The 19,685-nt window shown below is 42.6% G+C and overlaps 1 protein-coding gene across 1 annotated transcript; it reads left to right on the plus strand.

The window, feature by feature from the left end:
• The first annotated feature begins 2,081 nt into the window (after positions 1 to 2,081).
• On the plus strand, positions 2,082 to 3,020 carry LOC120285394 (translationally-controlled tumor protein homolog). Its single transcript, XM_039298122.2, has one exon. The coding sequence runs from the start codon at positions 2,215 to 2,217 to the stop codon at positions 2,731 to 2,733; it is 519 nt and encodes a 172-aa protein (XP_039154056.1). The 5' UTR covers positions 2,082 to 2,214; the 3' UTR covers positions 2,734 to 3,020.
• Positions 3,021 to 19,685: the final 16,665 nt, after the last annotated feature.

Below are 19,685 nucleotides of genomic sequence, written 5' to 3' on the forward strand. Positions count from 1 at the left end.
GCTGCGTTATCCGAATTTTGTGGGGGATCAATCGTGAACTGTCATGTGAAGCGCTATGGGCAGTAGCCAAAGACTGCATATCATCTTCTGGATTAGCATCTAAATCGGTACTCAACTGGTTAAGCTGAGGCGGAATGCGTGAAAGCGCGTCAGCCACCACATTAGATTTCCCAGGTTTGTAGATGAGTTCGCAGTTATATTCCTCTATACGAGCCTTCCAGCGTTTTAGCTTCGCATTGAAGTTTCTGTTGCCCAGGGCAAACGTTAGAGGTTGATGGTCAGTATATACTTTAATAATACCAGCACCATATAAGTAAGCCCGAAGGTTGTCCAATGACCAAATTATCGCGAGCGTTTCTTTTTCAATAGTAGCGTAGTTTTTCTCTGTTTTATTTAATGAACGGGAAATGTACGCTATCGGCCTATCTCTACCCTGGTCGTCCTGTGAGAGGACAGCTCCGATGGCCCAGTTAGAAGCGTCCGTGGTTAGATGAAATGGTTTAGTAAAACATGGAAACGCCAGTATTTCAGAAGAAGAGAGAATTGACTTTAAATCATTAAAAGACTGTAGAGCCGTCTCGTCTAATGTAATTGGCACCTTGCTTGATTGCGAAGATTTTATATTAGCGTACAATCCACGCGTCAAGTTCGTAAGGGGCTTTGCTACCTTTGCATAGTCCTGAATGAACTTCCTGTAGTATGAGGTCATGCCTAGAAATCTTTTTAACTCCTTAACAGAGGTCGGAGGAGGCATTTCGCTAATCGCCCTGACCTTTTTCGGATCTGCCTTAATGCCATCGGCCGTGACGATATATCCTAAAAATTCTACCTGTGTATCTAAAAAATGCGACTTCTCAGGGTTCACTTGGAGGTTTGTTTTTGATAAACTCGCTAATACCAATCGGAGATTTTTCCAGTGTGTGTCATAATCTCCACTGAAGACGATGATATCGTCAATATAAACGTAGCAAACCTTGCCAATATGCTCGCGCAAAACATCATCGATCATTCTTTGGAAGATTGCAGGTGCATTCTTCAAACCGAATGGTAGACGGAGGAACTCGTACTTTCCATTTAAAGTAGAGAAAGCTGTCTTTGGAATGTCGCTTTCCTTCATGTGGTTTTGATGGAATCCAGAAGTCAAATCTAGGGTGGTAAAGTATTTGGCATTGCCAAGGCTGGCTAGTATAGCATTTATATCTGGGATGGGGTAAGTATCGGGTATGGTGACGGTATTTAACCGCTTGAAATCGACTACCATGCGATATTGTTTTTCCCCGTTTGGTTTAGGTTTCTTCGGGACTATCCAGATAGGGGAATTGTAAGGGCTATTAGAGGGTCGAATTATACCGTCCTGCAGCAGTTAATCGATTTGACGTCCGACTTCTCCGCGCATATTGACTGGGTACGGATAACTTTTAGCATAGATCGGGTCTTGTGTGTTTGTCCGGATTTCAGCCTTGACGGCCGTCTCCACGGACATTCCAGGTAAGGGTGGCTCGAAAATGCGTTGAAACTCTCCGAGAAGGGAATTCAAAATTTCTTGTGTACCGTCTGGGTGTTCGGCGGCGAGTAACGGGTTAACGTTTAGTGAAGCTCTCGCCAAAAGAGGGATTTTAATTCCTGGGGTTATTATCAAACAATTGTTTTTCCTACCACTATGGCTTTTAAGTCTTTGAGAGTATCATCGCCAATGATACCATCAAAAGAATGTAAATTTGGTAGTACGAAAAAGGTAATGTCCGAGTCGTTTCCTAGTGGTTTGAAGAATTTACCAACTAGGCGGTGCGTTATCATGATGTTACCTGCAGCGGACCGTACGGAGAAGGGTTTACGGACTGTGGTACAACCGGCTGCAAGTTTTCGGCTAATAAAGTTTTTGTTCGCCCCCGTGTCGATCAAAAACTTTAGCCTTTCTCCCCTCTCCGTCGCATACTCTAAGTACGGTACACTGGAGAGGCGTTGGCCATCAAATTTGCCCCTCCCTCAGTCACAAGGTTATGTGGAGCATCTGTACCTTCCGCATCTTCCTGCGGAGGATAATTGTTGGTTCCCTCGACAACTTGAGACTCGTCATCATCATCATCTTTTTTTTCGCTGTTCGAGTGAGCGCGTGGCAGGTCGTTTCGCAGTGTTCCCGGTCCGGTGCAGTTGTAGTTGCATTTTCGCCAGCGATTTAGACGCCATCTTCAGACTCCACACAACCCAAACACCATGAAGATCTACAAGGATATCATCACCGGGGACGAGATGTTCACCGACACCTACAAGATGAAGCTGGTGGATGATGTGATCTACGAGGTGTACGGCAAGCTGATCACCCGCCAGGGTGACGATATCAGGCTAGAGGGCGCCAACGCATCCGCCGAGGAGGCCGACGAGGGCACCGATATCACCTCGGAGTCTGGCGTGGATGTTGTGCTTAACCACCGACTGACGGAGTGCTTCGCCTTCGGCGACAAGAAGTCGTACACCCTCTACCTGAAGGACTACATGAAGAAGGTGCTGGCCAAGCTGGAGGAGAAGTCGCCCGACCAGGTCGACATCTTCAAGACCAACATGAACAAGGCCATGAAGGACATCCTCGGCCGCTTCAAGGAGCTGCAGTTCTTCACCGGCGAATCCATGGACTGCGACGGCATGGTGGCCTTGGTGGAATACCGCGAAATCAACGGCGACAGCGTGCCCGTGCTCATGTTCTTCAAACACGGTCTGGAGGAGGAGAAATGCTAGATGGATCCCCCCAACAAAACGGAACCTATACTCATGCATACCTTCTACACACATATACATATTTATCAGATGCTTAGTTACAATTTTGAAAGTCTTAAATTTATGTTTAAAAACGCTGACAAAAATGCCTGTCTTCGATCAGTGCGATTTTATATCTAATTTCTTTTTACCGGAGCGCTCATGGATTCGACTTTATTGTATGTTTATTGTTTAATCACAGCGAGCTAACAATTGAATTGCGCCACCTATTGTAATTAAAATAATAATTTGATAGCAACACCTACAAATTAGTATGCATTTTTGCTAAGATATCGAAAAACAACAAAGACCGAAAATGGGAACACCAGTACTGAAATTAAACGGAACACCTATACAAAAAAAAAAAAAAAAAAAAAAAAATAATAACCCTCGTGTGAACGGCCTTGGTTATCCTCACTAGCCGCCGGGGCTAGCGGGGGTGGTGCCAATTCCATGTGGTACAATCTTTGTGCCTTTCGGAATGGGTTGTTGCCTTCGGACATTCTTTTAATACCGGAGCCTTCTTCTTGGCGACCACTGTATCCTGATTGGTAAGAATGACCCGACCGATTGGATTCCATTTTAATGGCCTGTCTAGGACCCTGAGTTCTGTAGGAGTTTTGTGAAAATCTGCCTGAACCAGGAGAAAAAGGGGTTCGGAACGGTGGCCTGGCCTGATGTTGAAATGGGCCTGCGAATCTTGGGGCACCTGACGGTTGATAGTTCTGAGCTGCGGAATTCCTCGACATTACATTCTGCAATCCCATACAAAAAGAGTACGCCTCTGGTAGATTCTTGGGGCTGCGGACAAGTGTTTGGAACAATCTCCCCCCACTCCTCGGATAAAAACATCCAAAGCCTTGTATCTGTAGGTTTCTATCAAAGCGTTGACTACTTCACGAGGGTGGTTTCTGGCCTTCAAATTATTTAAGATCAACGAGAGATGGCCATTAACGTCCATATAGAATCTATCTAGTGGTCTAGAACCTTGAGACATAACGCCGAGCTCATGCTCAAGCGTACGTAAGTCTCGTTTGTCTGCATAATGCAGCGCCAAGACTCGTTTTATGTCGTCCCAATCGTCGTCTTGGACGCCATAGGCCGCCAAGGCCATGTCGGCGTGTCCCCTTATTTTCTGTCTAATATGCAAGACAATTGCCCTATACAGGGGTCTGGTTTTAATCAAGTCATAGTCGGTCAATATTGATTGTGCCCTATTTATCCAAGACAGGTAAGCCTCCTGCCGTCCTTCGAACGCTTGCAGTTCTTTGACGCAGTCAGGGAGGACCGATATCTCTTTTAGCTCATATTCGGTGCGTGCGCGCACCAGGGGTTGCGGTTGATCGATCGTAGGGTTAGCGTTCCCGCGCTCCTGCTCTAAAATAGCCAACCTATCATTATTCTTCCTAACATCTTCCTTAATGCCTGTCACCACGTTGGTCAAGGCATTGAGAGACTCGCTAAGAGCACGCAGGGTCTCTTCCATTTCGATTTCTAGTTTGCGTTGGAAAGATGCAGGAAGTATTTAGGGTAATAGAATTCGTTACTAATTTACGGAAATGTGAGACAACGGTTTTAACCTGATAAAAAAGAATATCTGTTTTTCTTTGAAAATTCGTGCTTTTTCTTTATATTTTTTTATTTTACTGAATCTAGCAAATGTGGCAATAAAATTTAATGAAATATTTCACTCACCCTTGTATGCTCTTTATTGGTTATCGTCGTTATAGGTTGTACCCTTACAGTATGAATATTCTATTGGGATAAGTAAAAAAAGGTGACTTAGTGTGTTGTACAAGAGAATTTGTATTCTATTCATTCTATCTCGGGAAATTGAGGAAATTGTATTATATTTATTTTCTTTTGAATTGTTGTGTTGTGCATGTGTTTATACAATTTTTGTAGTGTATTTTGATATTCTATGTTGCGTATGCGCTACGCATTTTTATAATATTTTTTTCTTGCGTGCGTGCTGTTACAGGCTTTTATTGATGGCCTCTAATTTACTTCGGCACTGGGCACGGTGGTTCCGTAGTATCCCTTTTGGCTGTTTGCCTACTAAGGTACGGCCGCCACACAACTTGTTGGGCGGTTTTTTTTGGGTGCATTGCACACCACTTAACGTCTATCCAACAAGCTGCCACACACCACTTTATCGCGCTGGGCGCTCGTATTACTTTGTTTGCCGCAGGTAAACTGCTGCAACGGTTAATTATTGGTTTATCCCACACAATCTTTTGCACTCGCGAATTGGCAATTTAGGGAAAAAAAAAACATTTTTTTTTTTTTTTCACAAGCCGTACCGCCGCAGTGGGTTGATTGTATTTTAGTTACGTTATAGGCATCGTACAACTTTTGCGCTCGGCATGGACGACGTGGCGTCCTCCGGTGGCGGGTCGTTGTTTTATTATTTTAGATTATGTCTTGGCGCAACATAGGTTTACATTTTTATTTTATAATTTTTACACCTTTTATTGAATTATGCAATATTTGTTGCTCCCCGGGATGGGCGTAATTCCCCCCGGCAGCGGGTAATTGCTATTTTATCATTTTATTCACAGCTCACGCAACGCTTCTTTTTTCTTTATGAATTTCAGATCTTAATCTGACTTATGCACACCACATTTTTTGCGCACAAATTTTCACAATTTTTTATTCGTGTCATTTTTATCGGCCGGGCATTGCCGGTCCCTGTTCGGGCGCCAGTTAACGCAAGTCATACTTGCACCGGGGCTTTCGGCTTTCGTTGCCGAATACCTCACCTCGATGTAACAGCTAACATGCTGTGTTACTCCACAGTAATAGTCGACAGGATTCAGCTTTATAGTTAACTTTATTTTAGATTCTTTAAGGTTCAGATTAGTGATCAGCTAGTGCCTCGGTTGTGTGTCCGTAAAAGACTAAAGACTGGGACCGGGCCTGGTTCCCATCAGAGCTACGGTTCCAGAATCGCAGGCAGCGTTCGCTGCTGGGGCAGGGTGAGGGGCGACTCCGCATAGCAGTCGGCCAAGTTGCCGAAATATGAGCCGTGCTAAGTCGGCGGTCGCTTATCCAACGTCCGGCGGCTCCGCTGCACCATAGCAACAGGCGTAAGTTGCAGACACAGCAGTTCGTCGGTAGCGTGATCGCGTTACCAATGTTATTTGCGGGCGCAGCAGTTAGGCTGCAACTAAGTGTCGTCTGCAGACGCAGCACATCGCAGCCGGCGGGTCGTTGGGTACATTGTTGTATTGATGGATAAGGGCGGGGAACGAAGTCAGCGTTGTGAAGTGGGGGTTGAGTGACCGTGGCGTAAGCGGAGGAAGCGCGTGTGAGACAGGCCGGTGGGAGGGGGTGTGACGAAGAGCGCAAGAAGAGGGTTCATAACTTATATATATGTGCACATGAGAGTACTGATGTGATACTTGGCCTTACTAAGCTTCGGCGGTGATTATCAGCGATTGATTTCACACAAGTACATTACACGTCACTCTTACACATTTGTATATATGGTTTTGTTATGTATATTTTCGTTGTATATATAAGTATTTTGTGGTATAGTACCGGGCCTTTAATATTTCGGCAGTGGTTTATCAGCGATTGATGTTATGGAAGGTGCTGTTTTAAAGGGTGCTATTTTGATGTTTAATAAAAAGAAGAGCTTGGCTTCTGCTCTGTTCGAGGTTCTTTATTTGAATCATCAAAGTGTGCTGAAGTTGGGTTCAGCTAACCCGCACATACATTGCTTATATCTATGTATTCTTACTTACATTTATACATATACATATGTATGCAGAAGGCATTGACCACTTGAGCTGCAAAGTGCATGCTCAGCATTCCCACGCTCCGCGATCGGCTTATGTATAAGCGTTAGATCGTATTACTGGGGCGCTGGAGTGCTTACGTAGTTTTTGGTGGTCTTTTTGTATATTTGTATATTTATATTTATTATGACAAAGTGTCACAATGTATTGACGCTAAGTTATACCCAATCATTTATTGTATTGTTAGGGTAGATTAGTCCAATATCCTACACCTCCCTTTTTAAAGAAATGACGTAATATATGTAGTCATTGAGTTCTCAATATTAATATTGTGTTTAGAATGGAAAAATTGTTTGATATTGATTTTTCTTATTAATTATTAGTACTGTTTTGTCTCAAAGCATTTTTGTATAATGACAGAATAATACAAAAAATGTATGTTGAATTACGATATTTTTGGATTTATGTTTAACTTTCTTAGAAGGAAAAATAATAACAAATTTTTTTTTTGTGGTTTTTTTTTTTGTTTTGAGGTTGATCAGGCCTTTTCTTAAGTGAAATGAAACGTTTCATTGATTATATATTTTTAGTCTATCCTTATGTACTTTTTGCTTCTTTTGTTTTGTATCTCTAATTACTATGTTATCTCTGTCTTCTATGGTTTCTACAGTATAAGGGCCTAGATATACTGGATCTAACTTATGACCCGATTCGTTCCTTAGTATAACTTTATCTCCTATTTTTAATTGAAAATCTGAAGTTTTCTTATCATAATGTTGTTTTCTATAAGACTTAGCTTTTTCTAACAAAAGTCTAGCTCTTTTATATATTTCTAATCTAAATTTTATTTCCTTTGAATAATCTTCTATATTATACAGTGGTTCTATTCTTTTTTTTTTTTTTTTTTTTTTTATTTATTAATATTTATTAAGTGAAGAATCCGTACATCATAATATTGTATCTTAACATCACAGTGTGGAGAAGTATTCTTATCAATTACCAAACACTATAAAATAAAATAAGTGGAGTAGGAACATAAATGAAGAGTTTTTACTGCTGCCGAATTGTCTTGGCGAAGCCTTGCCGTTTAAGTCTTCTTAGAGGTCGAGCGGGGATGAGACGTCTTGCAAGAAGACTGCTATGGCTCAGTAATCTGTCACTATATCGACTTGTATGTCTCCCAATTTGTGACTCAACTGTGTGAATATTGAGGTCTTTATGGAGTGTAGAGTTACGTACATACCAGGGGCAGTTGGTTATTTGTCGTAATGCGCGATTTTGCATCACCTGGATACGATTATAATTCGATTTGGCTGCAATTCCCCAAATCTGGATCCCGTATAACCATATCGGTACGATACAGTGCGCATACACAGCTCTTTTGCACCTCATCGAAAGAGTGCTCCTTCTATTCATGAGCCATCTCAGCTGTTGTGATCTGTGGCCACATTTTTTTACTGTGTTTTTTAGATGCGGCCCAAAGGTGAGCCGTTTATCCAGGGTGATACCTAGATATGTTGCTTGCAGGGGCTGATTCAGGGTAACTCCTTCTAGCCGAATTGGAGGGGTGTTTGGGATAAGCGTTTTTAACGTGAAGCACGGGTTTGTTGTTTTCAGTGGGTTTATTTTTAGGTTCCACCGTTTACACCAGGCTGCCAGAGCATTAATATATTCTTGTAGTCCGTTAGCTGCCTCTCTGCTGTCCCTAGAGTTATATACAACTGCGATGTCATCTGCATAGGTTGCAATAAGAGTCCTGTTCGGTGCTGCCATGTGTTCGAAACTCGGGCAAGGGATATCAGCAGTGTACAAGGAATACAGTAGCGGTCCGAGAACACTGCCCTGAGGGACTCCAGCTCTCATTGGGTATATAGAGGAGTAGCTATTTCTCACCGTGATTTTAAATTGTCTTTCTTCTAGATATGACTTTAAAATACAGAAGTAGGGCGCAGGTAGAAGGGTCTTTATCTTGCATAATAATCCAACATGCCATACTTTGTCGAAGGCTTGTTGCATATCTATAAAGACGGCGTTGGAGTACTCGCAGTCGTCAAAAGCCTGTAGTATGTGTTTCACCAGTCTGTGGACCTGTTCAATAGTTCCGTGTCCCTTTCGAAATCCAAATTGATGATCCGGCAAGATATTGCCTTGTCTTATAATGTCGTTTATCCGATTGGCAATAAGTCTCTCCCATAATTTAGAAAGTGAGGGTAAGAGGCTTATAGGCCGATACGACTCAGGATCATCTTCCGGCTTTCCAGGCTTGTGGATCATCAAAATAGCAGCCATTTTCCACTGTCTTGGGAACACTTGGATCCTTAAAATAGCATTAAAGATTAGTGCTATATATATTATCGCTTTTATAGGTAAAACCTTTAGCGTGGCATGACAAATCCTGTCAATTCCTGGAGCTTTATGCTTCGGCAGTAATTTAATTATTTCAAGGATTTCTTCTATCCTTATTGGCTTAATAGGCCAAGACATCTGCAATGGCATTTGTAGGTACTGGTGAGTCTCTCTTATTTGTTCTGTCGTGGCGAAGTCGTAAGGAGTGAAGCGATCCTCTAGGTGGAAGCCGAATGCATTAGCCTGTTCCACATCAGTTTTTGCAAATTCCCCACCTGGACAGCGTACGGGTACCCATCGAAGTGGTTGTCGTTTAAGGGCTTTTGTGCACTTCCACAGCGAATAGTTTGCATCAACGGTGTAGTCCATGGAGGATAATTTTTGCTCAAAGAAATCACTTCTGAGTTCCCTTAAGACGACTTTGAGTTGCTTTGCTGCTCGGTTCCACAAGATTCTGTCCCATGGATCCTGAGTTCGAATTGCTCTTCTTCGAAGGCGTCTCTTAGTTCTGATAAGTTCTCTGGCCTCTCTTGTTAGAACAATACCATAACTTCTGGGGCGTATCTCGGGCTCAGACGGCGTAGAAGCAGAAGCGGCTCTATGTATATTTTGCGTTAGACTGTCTACTGCGTTCTCGATGTCTTCCTTAGAGCTCAGAACCGTATTTAATTGGAGAGAGTTTTCCAGATGTTGTCTGAAAACAAGGAGATCAGTTCTGCTGTTTATTAACCGAGAGCATGGTCTAACATAGGCACCTTCTGTTTGTAGAGTAGCCACAAGGGCTAAAATTTTATTTAAATTTTATTTCCTTCGAGTAATCTTCTATATTATACAGTGGTTCTATTCTATCTGTTTTATTAAAATTTGCGAACTGCCTTGGTAATCTTCCAAAGACTAGTTCATATGGACAGTAATTATGCATGACTGATGGTGTTGTGTTGAAACAATATGTAAAGTATTGTATCCAAACGTCCCAATCAGTTTTATCTGCAGAGATGTATGAACGAATGTATTCATTTAATGTTCTATGACTTCGTTCGATTGTCCCTAAAGTCTGGTGGTGATATGCAGTGGATGTAAGATTTTCAATCTTCATATATTTACACATATCTTGAATTACATTGTTTTTATACTCGGTACCCATGTCCGAAATGAACGTCTTCATTGGACCGTACTTTAGTATAAAATTTTCGAATATAGCTTTTGCGACAGTATTTGCGCTCTTATTCGCAACAGGTATGGTTACTAGATACTTCGTCAAATCACATATTAGTGTGACGATGTATTCGTTGCCATATTCTGATTTCGGTAGTGGACCAACTGTGTCCACTATCACTATATCAAAAGCATTTGTTGGGGTTTCTGTGTGAGTCATTGGGGTCTTTGTATGTGTCGTTGTTTTTGACATTTGGCATTTATGACATCTACGTATGTACTCTTTTATATGACGAGTCATATTTTTCCAATAATAGTGTCTTTTTATTTTCGCTAGCGTTCTTGTAATGCCTCCTTGAATTGGATCGTCATGATATGTAGACAGTATCGATTGTATCTCTTTTTCACTTTTTATAATGGTCACCGGCTGGAGTAGCGCTACTCTTAATGATTTCAATTTTATATTGCCCATATTTTTGAAATTATCTATTGAAGTGGTTTCAAAGATTTTTTCACTCGGTGCCAATTTGAGTTGGCTGATTTTTAGTATACCGGCTTGCATTTCAAGCCTTTGGAAGAACTGACCTAAATCAAAAATTCCATTGGTATATAAATCGTCAACATCAATTCTTGCAATAACTTTATTTCCTCGTTTCAGTAAACAAATAGATTCAGTTATTCGCAAGGTCACTACTTTTCGTACTTCATCATTTGTTATGACTTCGTGTACGTTGGGCTTAGATACATTTTGGATACTTTGCCTAGGCAATAGTTCCTTATTTGTTACTGAACAGTTTTCTTGTCTACTTTGTTGCCTGGTAGTGACTTTCAGGACTTTATGTTGCATGTCTTTGAGTTCCTTTATATTTATACGTGAGAGTGCGTCTGCTACAAAATTATCTTTCCCCCTTAGGTATTCTACTGTGAAGTCGTATTCTTCAAGCTCTAGCCGCATGCGAGTTAATTTAGAACAGGGATTAGTCATAGAAAATAGGTACGTTAATGGTCTGTGGTCCGTTTTAATAGTGAAATGTTTGCCATAAATGTATGGTCTAAAATGGGTAATTGCCCAATGAATTGCCGCTAGCTCTTGTTCCGTTGTACTCTTATTGCTTTCTCCTTTTGTAAATGAACGTGATGCATAAGCTATTGGGAGCTGAATCCCGTTACGTTTCTGAGTTAGAACCGCTCCGCAAGCTTGTTTACTAGCATCCGTTATAATGCAAAATTCTTTGCGAAAATCAGGATATTGTAATAGTGTGGGGTGCATAAGATTTTCTTTAAGGTATTCGAATGCGTTCTGGCATTCGCTTGACCATTCAAAAGGGACATTCTTTTTACATAATCTAGTTATGTGCCGTGAATAGTCGGCGAAGTTCCTTATAAATCGACGATAATAGTTGCAGAATGCTACAAATCGTCTTGCACTGTCCGCATCATGAGGGACAGGATAATTTTTGATGACGTCATATTTCTTGTCATCTGGCAATACTCCTTTGTCTGTGCATTTGTGACCTAGGAATGTCACTTCGTGCATGAAAAATGAACATTTTTCTGGATGCAACTTTAGGTTATATTTCCTACATACATTAAAAACGTCAGTTAAGTTTTTAATCATGTGTTTTTGGAACATCCTATCACCATTAAGTCATCCATGTAAAGGAATGCCTGAGAGGGTTCTAATCCCGAGAATGATATAGTCATCATCCTCTGAAATGAATTTGGTGCTATTTTAAGACCAAAGGGTAATCGCGTAAAGCGATATGAGCCATTGCTCGTTGAAAAGGATGTTATATTCCTAGAGTTTTCCTCAAGTTCTATTTGGTGGAAATCTGACATCAAGTCAAGGCATGAAAAGTATTTAGCTCGACCTAGTTGATCTAAAATATCATCAATTCTAGGGAGTGGAAATTTGTCAGAAAGAAGTTTTTTGTTTATTTGACGATAGTCAATTACTAATCGCCATTTTTTCTCTTGTGAATTTGGTAATGATTTTTTTGGAACTAGCAAGAGTGGGCTATTATACTCAGATACAGACGGTTCGACGATTTTGTCGCTTATTAATTTCCCTACTTGTTTTTGAATTTCCTCAATTTGGCTATGCGGGCTTCTATAGTTTCTTATATAAATGGGTTCATCATCTTTAAGTCTTAATGTTTGTTTATAAAAATTATTTGTTGATATTGTTTCGGTTTCCAGTCCGAACACATCACTATACTGTGTGCATAATTCTGTTAATTGATTTTTAAATTGGTCTGGAAAATTTTTCTTTAGTTTTGAAAGTATTTGTTTGCTTCTATTTCCAGTGTCGGTATTATGAATGTCATAATCTTTTAGATTTTCATATTGTATTTTATTTACTTTGACCACTTGGTCGAAATTAGTTGTATTTAGAAGTCGAACGTATACAACTTAATAAGTCCTATAGTCCGGTGGTCCTCTTTTACAGATGGCTCCGTGGTATAGGGTTGATGTGCGTCGTCTCCTTGGGCTGGGTGTTATCCAGGCGCAACGTCGACTCTCCTGAGTCCTCAGTAAGTCCGGCTATTATGCCAGAGGTGAAGACGTCTTAGGAAGATTCGGATAGAGGGCGTGACTTTGCCCCCGTGGTCTTTCGATGGCCTTTTGGCTCAACGAGAATGTTCAATTAAAACAATTGGTATTTTACGGCCAAGTGCCGGAGTAGCTGATCTTTATTGTTAAAGTGCAAGCTTAGAACTGAATACAAAAGAATATGAAAAGTGTGGATCTACCCTGGCTCCAATGCATCACGCCATAAACCCATGGTCGGCAAGCCGACTCAGCATTTATGCAACATAGCTTGGTACCCCGGATAAGGGGTGTCCAATTGCTGTTGCTGACCGTTCGTAGCGCAGAGCGCTGAACTCCGTTGGGGCGCGTCAGCATTGTTTATATGTGGTAACTTAGTGTTTATGTATTGTTGACATGAATGTCTGTGCTCTTAGTTGTTAACTAACCCCCCCCCCCCCCTCCCCCCCCCCCCCCCATTTTTAAACCGTCCTCGGTTATATTAAGTTTATCGATGGTATGTTGTATCTCAGCGGAAGCTCGCCTTCTCCTTAATGCCAGAAAAAGGATGAGCGAACCAATCAGACCAACGTTAAGGACTACTCCAGCCACGAACCAAAGTTTGGGGGAACCCGCGGCGTCAACCTCGTCTTTGAACCCTTGGATAAAGCGCAGGTTGTCGTTGTTCATGCGGTGTAGCAGAGGCATGCTCAGTGCCGGGTCATGGCCGACGATGTTCAGTAGTGGCGATCTTGCTACGCCAGGCTGCTTGTCTATTGTTTTCCGGAAGTTTTCGAACTCCGATCCGTTGATGATAGCTGATCGTTCGAATGTAACAAGATGTGTTCCTTTGACGAGTACCTCTGGGCCGCCGTCCGTGCTGATGCGGGCTGTTGCCTCGTTGATGATGACTATGCCGTCATCTATAGGCATTACTGCCCTAAGGTGGCTGGATTGCGTGTGGCATTGGGCTGTATTTCCCGCATGGAGTGAGCGGGCGCAGGTTCGCGTCGAGACCGCTCGCAGAAGGTGCTGTGCGTGGTCTCCATGCACTCGGTGACCGAAAAGGTGTCTTCCTCGCACTCTGCTAGGATGTCTTCATCGAGTCGCAGGATTGTCTGGTAATGTGATACTGGGTATACGAGAACCTTCTTACATCTGACCTTCACCCTAGGATAGGCTATTAGTATGTGAATAATGCTGTCGGACTGAAGAACCCTAATCTTAGAGGCTTCTAATAAGCTAACTATTGGAGTGTCTTGTTCAATTAATGAGCTTAAATCGGCATGATTAAGGATTGTGGGATTTACTATGTTAGCTTTAGCCAATGTTATTGTGAGAATTAAATTTTGGATCTCTGTTGTCAGCATTCTATTTCTCGCTAGTAGTGCCTCGTACAGATGCGGGGTGTCGACCAAGTCGTTGTTTCGGGCTTTAATAATTTTGTTCACGGTGTCGGTCAGTTTGTTTATTTGTATTTGGGTTTCGGAATTTATATTAATTTGTCTGGAGTTGGAATCCACTAGCTGAGCTTCGGTCATTTTGATCTTTAGAAAATCTGAGGCGTCGGGAGTTCCCGCAACTACCTTAAGAGCTGTACCTAAGAAGTCTAAGCTTCTAGCGATACGGTGATGTATTTTTAGAACGGACAATAAGTTTACAAGGTGATCTGTATCGACGTCTAACAACTTTCGCATATGCGACTGTGGAAAGGAAGCGGACAATTTCTTTGTTTCATCTACCATGTAAATATAATCAGACAGGTTGCTCGAATGCCTCAGGCAATTACGATGCTCAAACACCAGTACATCTCCGTCTACGACGGGAATGTAGTTGGCGTGGGAAAAGTCGGTAATCCGAGCACTTGCCACTGCCAGGGTGATGAGTGTTATGAGGGCGAACCTGCAAACCAAACGTAGAATGAGACCACGGCATATTAGCTTAAATCAGGCTTACTACTGGAAATTTATATAAATTTGCCTCCTCGCCCTCTAAGTTTAGTTGCTGCTATTTAAAGACGAATAAAAAAACATAAGGAATATCTTAAAGCTAACTAAAAGTGGGGGGACCTATTTTAGGTTGTCCTTATGGACCACCCTCCCCTTAATAAGAACAGACGTTCCTAGGTCTGCCTGCACTGTTTGTTCTGTGCACAATGGTGTCAGTTTGTTTCCAAGCCTTTTATTGTTTTTGACAAAAACCTCGTCTCCTACCTCAAAAACACGGTTTTGTCTAGCTGGGTTGCATCTTTCGATGTTGTTCTTCTGGGCCTTTATCAGCTTGTCTCTAACGCCTAGGCAGCGATCATCGGAACCCGAGTGGAGGATCTCGACCGGTTTCTCCTGGGTGACAGAATGTAGGGTCTTATTGTACTCTACCGTTGCCCTTAAGATTAACTCTGCCGTATCGCTGATTTTCTTGTCTAGTTTAAGACACCTGGCGATTTCTGTCAAGGTGCTGTGGAACCGTTCCACTTGACCGTTTGACGAGCTATGCAGAGGGGGCGCGTTCACAATGTCAATGTGGTAGCTATTCTTAAGTAGCGAGGTGACGGTTTCAGAGTTAAAGGCGGCTTCATTGTCGCAATATATTGTTCGGATTTTTGGGAACACATTTACGAGTTGAAGCAGGGGCCCCGTGACGTCCACTACTGTTCTGGACAGCACTGGTTGCACTATTGCAAACTTTGAGAATTTGTCAACGCATGTTAAGAATTGCTTCTTATCGGTTGAGAAAATATCAATGTGCAACATTTCGCCGGTATAGCTAGGTATGGGTGTCTCCCCGAGCTCCTGTTCTCTAGGGTGCCTGTCATATTTGGCCTTGGTGCATATTCTGCAATTTGCGACCACTTCCTTTGCCAGGCTGCTCATTTTGGGGAAATAATAGTCGCGCAGTACTTGCTTTGGTATTTTCCTGAGCCGCCCTGTGTGCACGATTGTGTTCTGTCGTGATAATTTCCAACTGCTCATTTCTATTGGTAACGTCTATCACCATATTCTTACAGTATCGAAACTGCGTAGCCGGGAAATGAGAAATTAAATCGTGTTGAAAACTTGCCAGGGTGGGCAGATCGCAGTGTATCGCATTCACGACTTCGGGGTTTACTACCTCCTTCAGCATTTCTAAAATGGTGCTTTTGTCGGTAAAATTGATTAAGTGGCGAGTTTTACTACGAAACAATACCAAGCTTCGCTTCAGTCGGAAACGTGCTTCTTCTATAACAATCTGATTTCTGAAGCAGTTCACCGGTTGGTCTGTCGTTTCGACCGTGTAGGTCAATGACAGTTCGCTGTGAATAGTCGCAGCGTCTGACTGAGGCTCATTTTGTAGGGCATTGATGTTCTGCCTAGAAAGAGCGTCAGCCACATGGTTGTCTTTTCCCGGTTTGTAGTGGATTTTTGCGTTATGGTCATCAATGTACGCTTTCCATCTTTTTATCTTCGGGTTTGGGTTTCGATCGGACACCGCGAATGTCAACGGCTGATGGTCCGTATAAATATTTATATCGCGAGTGCCGTAGAGGTAGTGCTGTAACTTGCCTAAGGCCCACACTATGGCCAACAATTCTCTTTCATTTGTGGCGTAGTGTGACTCGCTTTCTTTTAGGGTCCTGGAGATCATAGTGATGGGTCTTTTATCTTGCGATAAAACCGCACCAATACCGTTAGCAGAAGCATCCGTCGTTAGATCGAATGGCTTCCTAAAATCGGGGTATCTGAGAATTACATCTTCAGAAGCCAAGACGTTTCTCAGCCTCTCAAATGCATCTCTCTGCAAATCACCGAACTCGATAGGAGTTTTCCTGGACATGTGTTTGCTGATAGAGCCGTTTACTCCTTTCAGCAAGTCCGTCAAGGGCCTCGCGATCGCCGCAAAGTCCTTCACGAAGCAACGGTAATAACTGGCCAAACCCAGAAACGACCTTAGCTCATACAAATTTGTAGGCTCTGGGTATTCCTTTATGGCCTTTACCTTTTCTGGGTCGGTTTTTGCACCTCCATTGGTAACAATGAACCCCAGATATTCAACACTCTGCTTAAAGAAGTGTGTCTTTTCGCTGGATACCTTCATGTTGGCATTGCACAGGCTTTTTAAAACCCAATCTATATGCTTGACGTGGTCATTTTCGTTTTCGGAAAAAATAATGACGTCATCTACGTAAACATAGCACTTTGGAAGATGCTTCCCGCATTCTTCAATCCGAACGGTAACCGACAAAACTCATACTTTCCGCCGTTTACCGAAAAAGAAGTCTTTTCACGGTCATGTTCGGCCAAGTATATCTGGTGGTAGCCGGACTTTAGATCTAACGTCGTAAAGTACTTAGCTTTTCCTAAGTTCGCCAGTATCATGGGGATGTTTGGCATTGGGTACTTATCAGCGATGGTCTTTTCGTTAAGTTTCCTAAAGTCTATAACCAAACGCTTATTTTTGTTCCCCAATTCATCGTGGCCTTTTTTGTCCACAACCCAAGTTGGGTTGTTGTACGGCGACTTTGAAGTTCTAATGATGCCTTTCTGCAGTAAGTCTGCGATTTCTCGCTTGACAAACTCAGACACACCCATGGGATGCGGGTATAGCTTGGAGTATACCGGCTTATCATCTGTAGTGCGAATTGTGGCAACAACAGAGGTGTTAAACGGAAGTGCCTCGTCAGAGGCTGAAAACGCCTTAGATCTGCTTTCGATCATACCTCGAAATTGCGTCTTTACAGGCTCTGGTACGGCGATGTCATTTACGTTAGTAAAATTAACATTATCGCAATTATGATGCTGAAGCTTCTCAGAAACAGAATCATAATTTATCGTACCTTTCTTTGCGTCGAGTTTTGCTCCCACCTGAGCTAGGAGGTCAAACCCTACCATACCATCGAATGGTGACAGTGCGTCCAAAAGGAAGAACGCAGATGTTTTTCCAAAAATATTCATTAAACATTTTTGGTGAACCCTGATAGAGCCATGAATGGAACTAACCGTGAAAGGGGAATCGACGGGCACCACATGTTTAAGCTCCTTTACGGGCTTGATGTAGTTTTTTGCCGCCCCTGTGTCGATTAAAATTTTTAGTTGCCTCCCTTGCAGCTGTCGTTCAATGAACGGCAGTCGGGAGCGTTCCCTAAAAAATTGATCTGATCATTTTCGTCAGACTCGTCATCTATCTCGGTAATGGCCGCTGCGGCCGCGCCATCATATTCGCTGTCATTTTTATCGTCAGCCTGTTGCATGGTGTTCTGCAATCTCTGACGCCTCTGACCTGTCAAGCGTGCGGAGCCGAATCTTTTCTGGCCCCGAGCACTCTCGGCCTTGGCGTTTGTAGGCTGACCGCTTCCAAACGAGATCGGTTGCCTATGTTGGGTTACAGTGGAGCCTAACTCCATAGGCTCAGGTGACTGATTCCGAGAGGAGTTATTATTTTGGGCAGAATTATTTTGCTTACCCTGCTTCTTGTAAAAATGGGGGTTTCTGCCTTGGCTATCCTCGGCCCTGCTGTATCTTCCCTGCGGCTCCCTTGAGCGGTTCCGATCTTTTCGGTGCTCATAAGTGCCTGCCTTGTCCTCTAAAGCCCTCGCATATGTGGCGGCAAAATTAGTGCGCTCTATGGTAGCCTCGGATTCCCTAGCCAAGGCTAAAGCTGAGGGCAAATCCTTGGGCTGCGCCGGCAAGACTATGGCCCTCAAGGGCTTCCTAAGACCGGCAATGAACGCGTGGAGAGCATCCTCTCTAACTTCATTGTTAAACAGAATAGCACTACCCGGTTCGTGAGTCATAACGATCTTGTTTGTTATTAACGTCAATCGTTTTTCTACCTCGTCATAATACTGCATTAGGCTAAGGTCTCCTTGCCTAACTGTTTCAAGTCCCTGCCGAAGTACACGCAGCGACGTTTTGTCCGCGTAGGTGCAATCTAGTCGAGCAATAATAGCATCGAAATTTAAGACTGTGTTATGGGCAACTAGTAGCCCTCTCGCTGACCCCCTAATTTTGTTTCTGATAATCGAGACGGCCTGATAATGCGCCTCGCTACCCTCATACCGTTTGAAGATTTCGTATGCGTCTACGGCTGACTGCCGCCATGACACATAGTCGTCCTGCTCCCCCGAAAAATCTGGCAATGTCTTCACAATGTCCAGCTTGACTCCGCAATAAAAAAAAAAAAAAAAAAAAAAAAAAATTAGAGTGGTATGCAATGAAATTTTTTAGTTTCAAAAGTATGCAATACTTATTTTTCTGTAAGGTATGCAACAAGAATTTGCTCTGCCGAAAATATGCAATGCTTTTGAAACTGATTTACACAAGCATAACTATTACGTGGCCAGTCACGAATTCTTTCTTTGTGTTTCGAAGAAGTCAAATGTAAAACTTACATGATTTCTAACTTAACTAGCCTGTTAAATTAGTTGTCAAGTTCGAATTTCAGTTGGGCGCCAATTATGTAGAAGGTGTATTCCCGCGATGGTCCAGAGACTTCTCCCTCAAGGTTACAGCGGTGGTAGGACGTCTTCCGTCGGAGTCTTCTACTGAAGATTAGGTTGGAGGGCTTGACTTCGCCCCCTTTGGTTTATTGTCTAGCCTTGTGGCGTAGCAATCTTTGTAATTAAAACAATTGTTATTTACGGCTTTAGCCGGAGCACGTTCTGGTTTATTCTGGTGCAGAACTGAGACTGAAGAGTTTACAAAATATGGAGCTAAGTTTACCCTAACAGCAATGCATCGCGCCATCGAGACGAGTCGGCAAGCCGACTCAGCATTTCTTGCAGCGTGAGGCAACCAGCCTTCCGTTGCCGGGCGTTCTTTGCGCAGTGCACTGAACTCCATTCTGGCGCGTCAGCATTCTATATGGAGAGCTACTTAGTTGCTATGGATTATGTTATGCGTTGTTAACTTATACTATACGATCTTCTTTTACTGAGTACCTAAAGGCTGTTGCGAGTTTCCCTGCTCTTGGATTACTCGTACATTTGCGTTATTTCCGTTATAGTTGTTCTGATTGTTATTACGGCCTCTATTTCCATTATTGCGGCCTCTGTTATAGCCATTATAGCGGTTATTATTATTATTTCCATTAAAGCGGTTTTGGTAACCGTTATTCTGGTAACCGTTATTTTGGTAACCGTTATTTTGGTAACCGTTATTGTAGTTGCCACTATTACTATTGTTA

Source organism: Drosophila simulans, chromosome X (genome assembly GCF_016746395.2).
Source record: "Drosophila simulans strain w501 chromosome X, Prin_Dsim_3.1, whole genome shotgun sequence".
Taxonomy (NCBI): Eukaryota; Metazoa; Arthropoda; class Insecta; order Diptera; family Drosophilidae; genus Drosophila; species Drosophila simulans.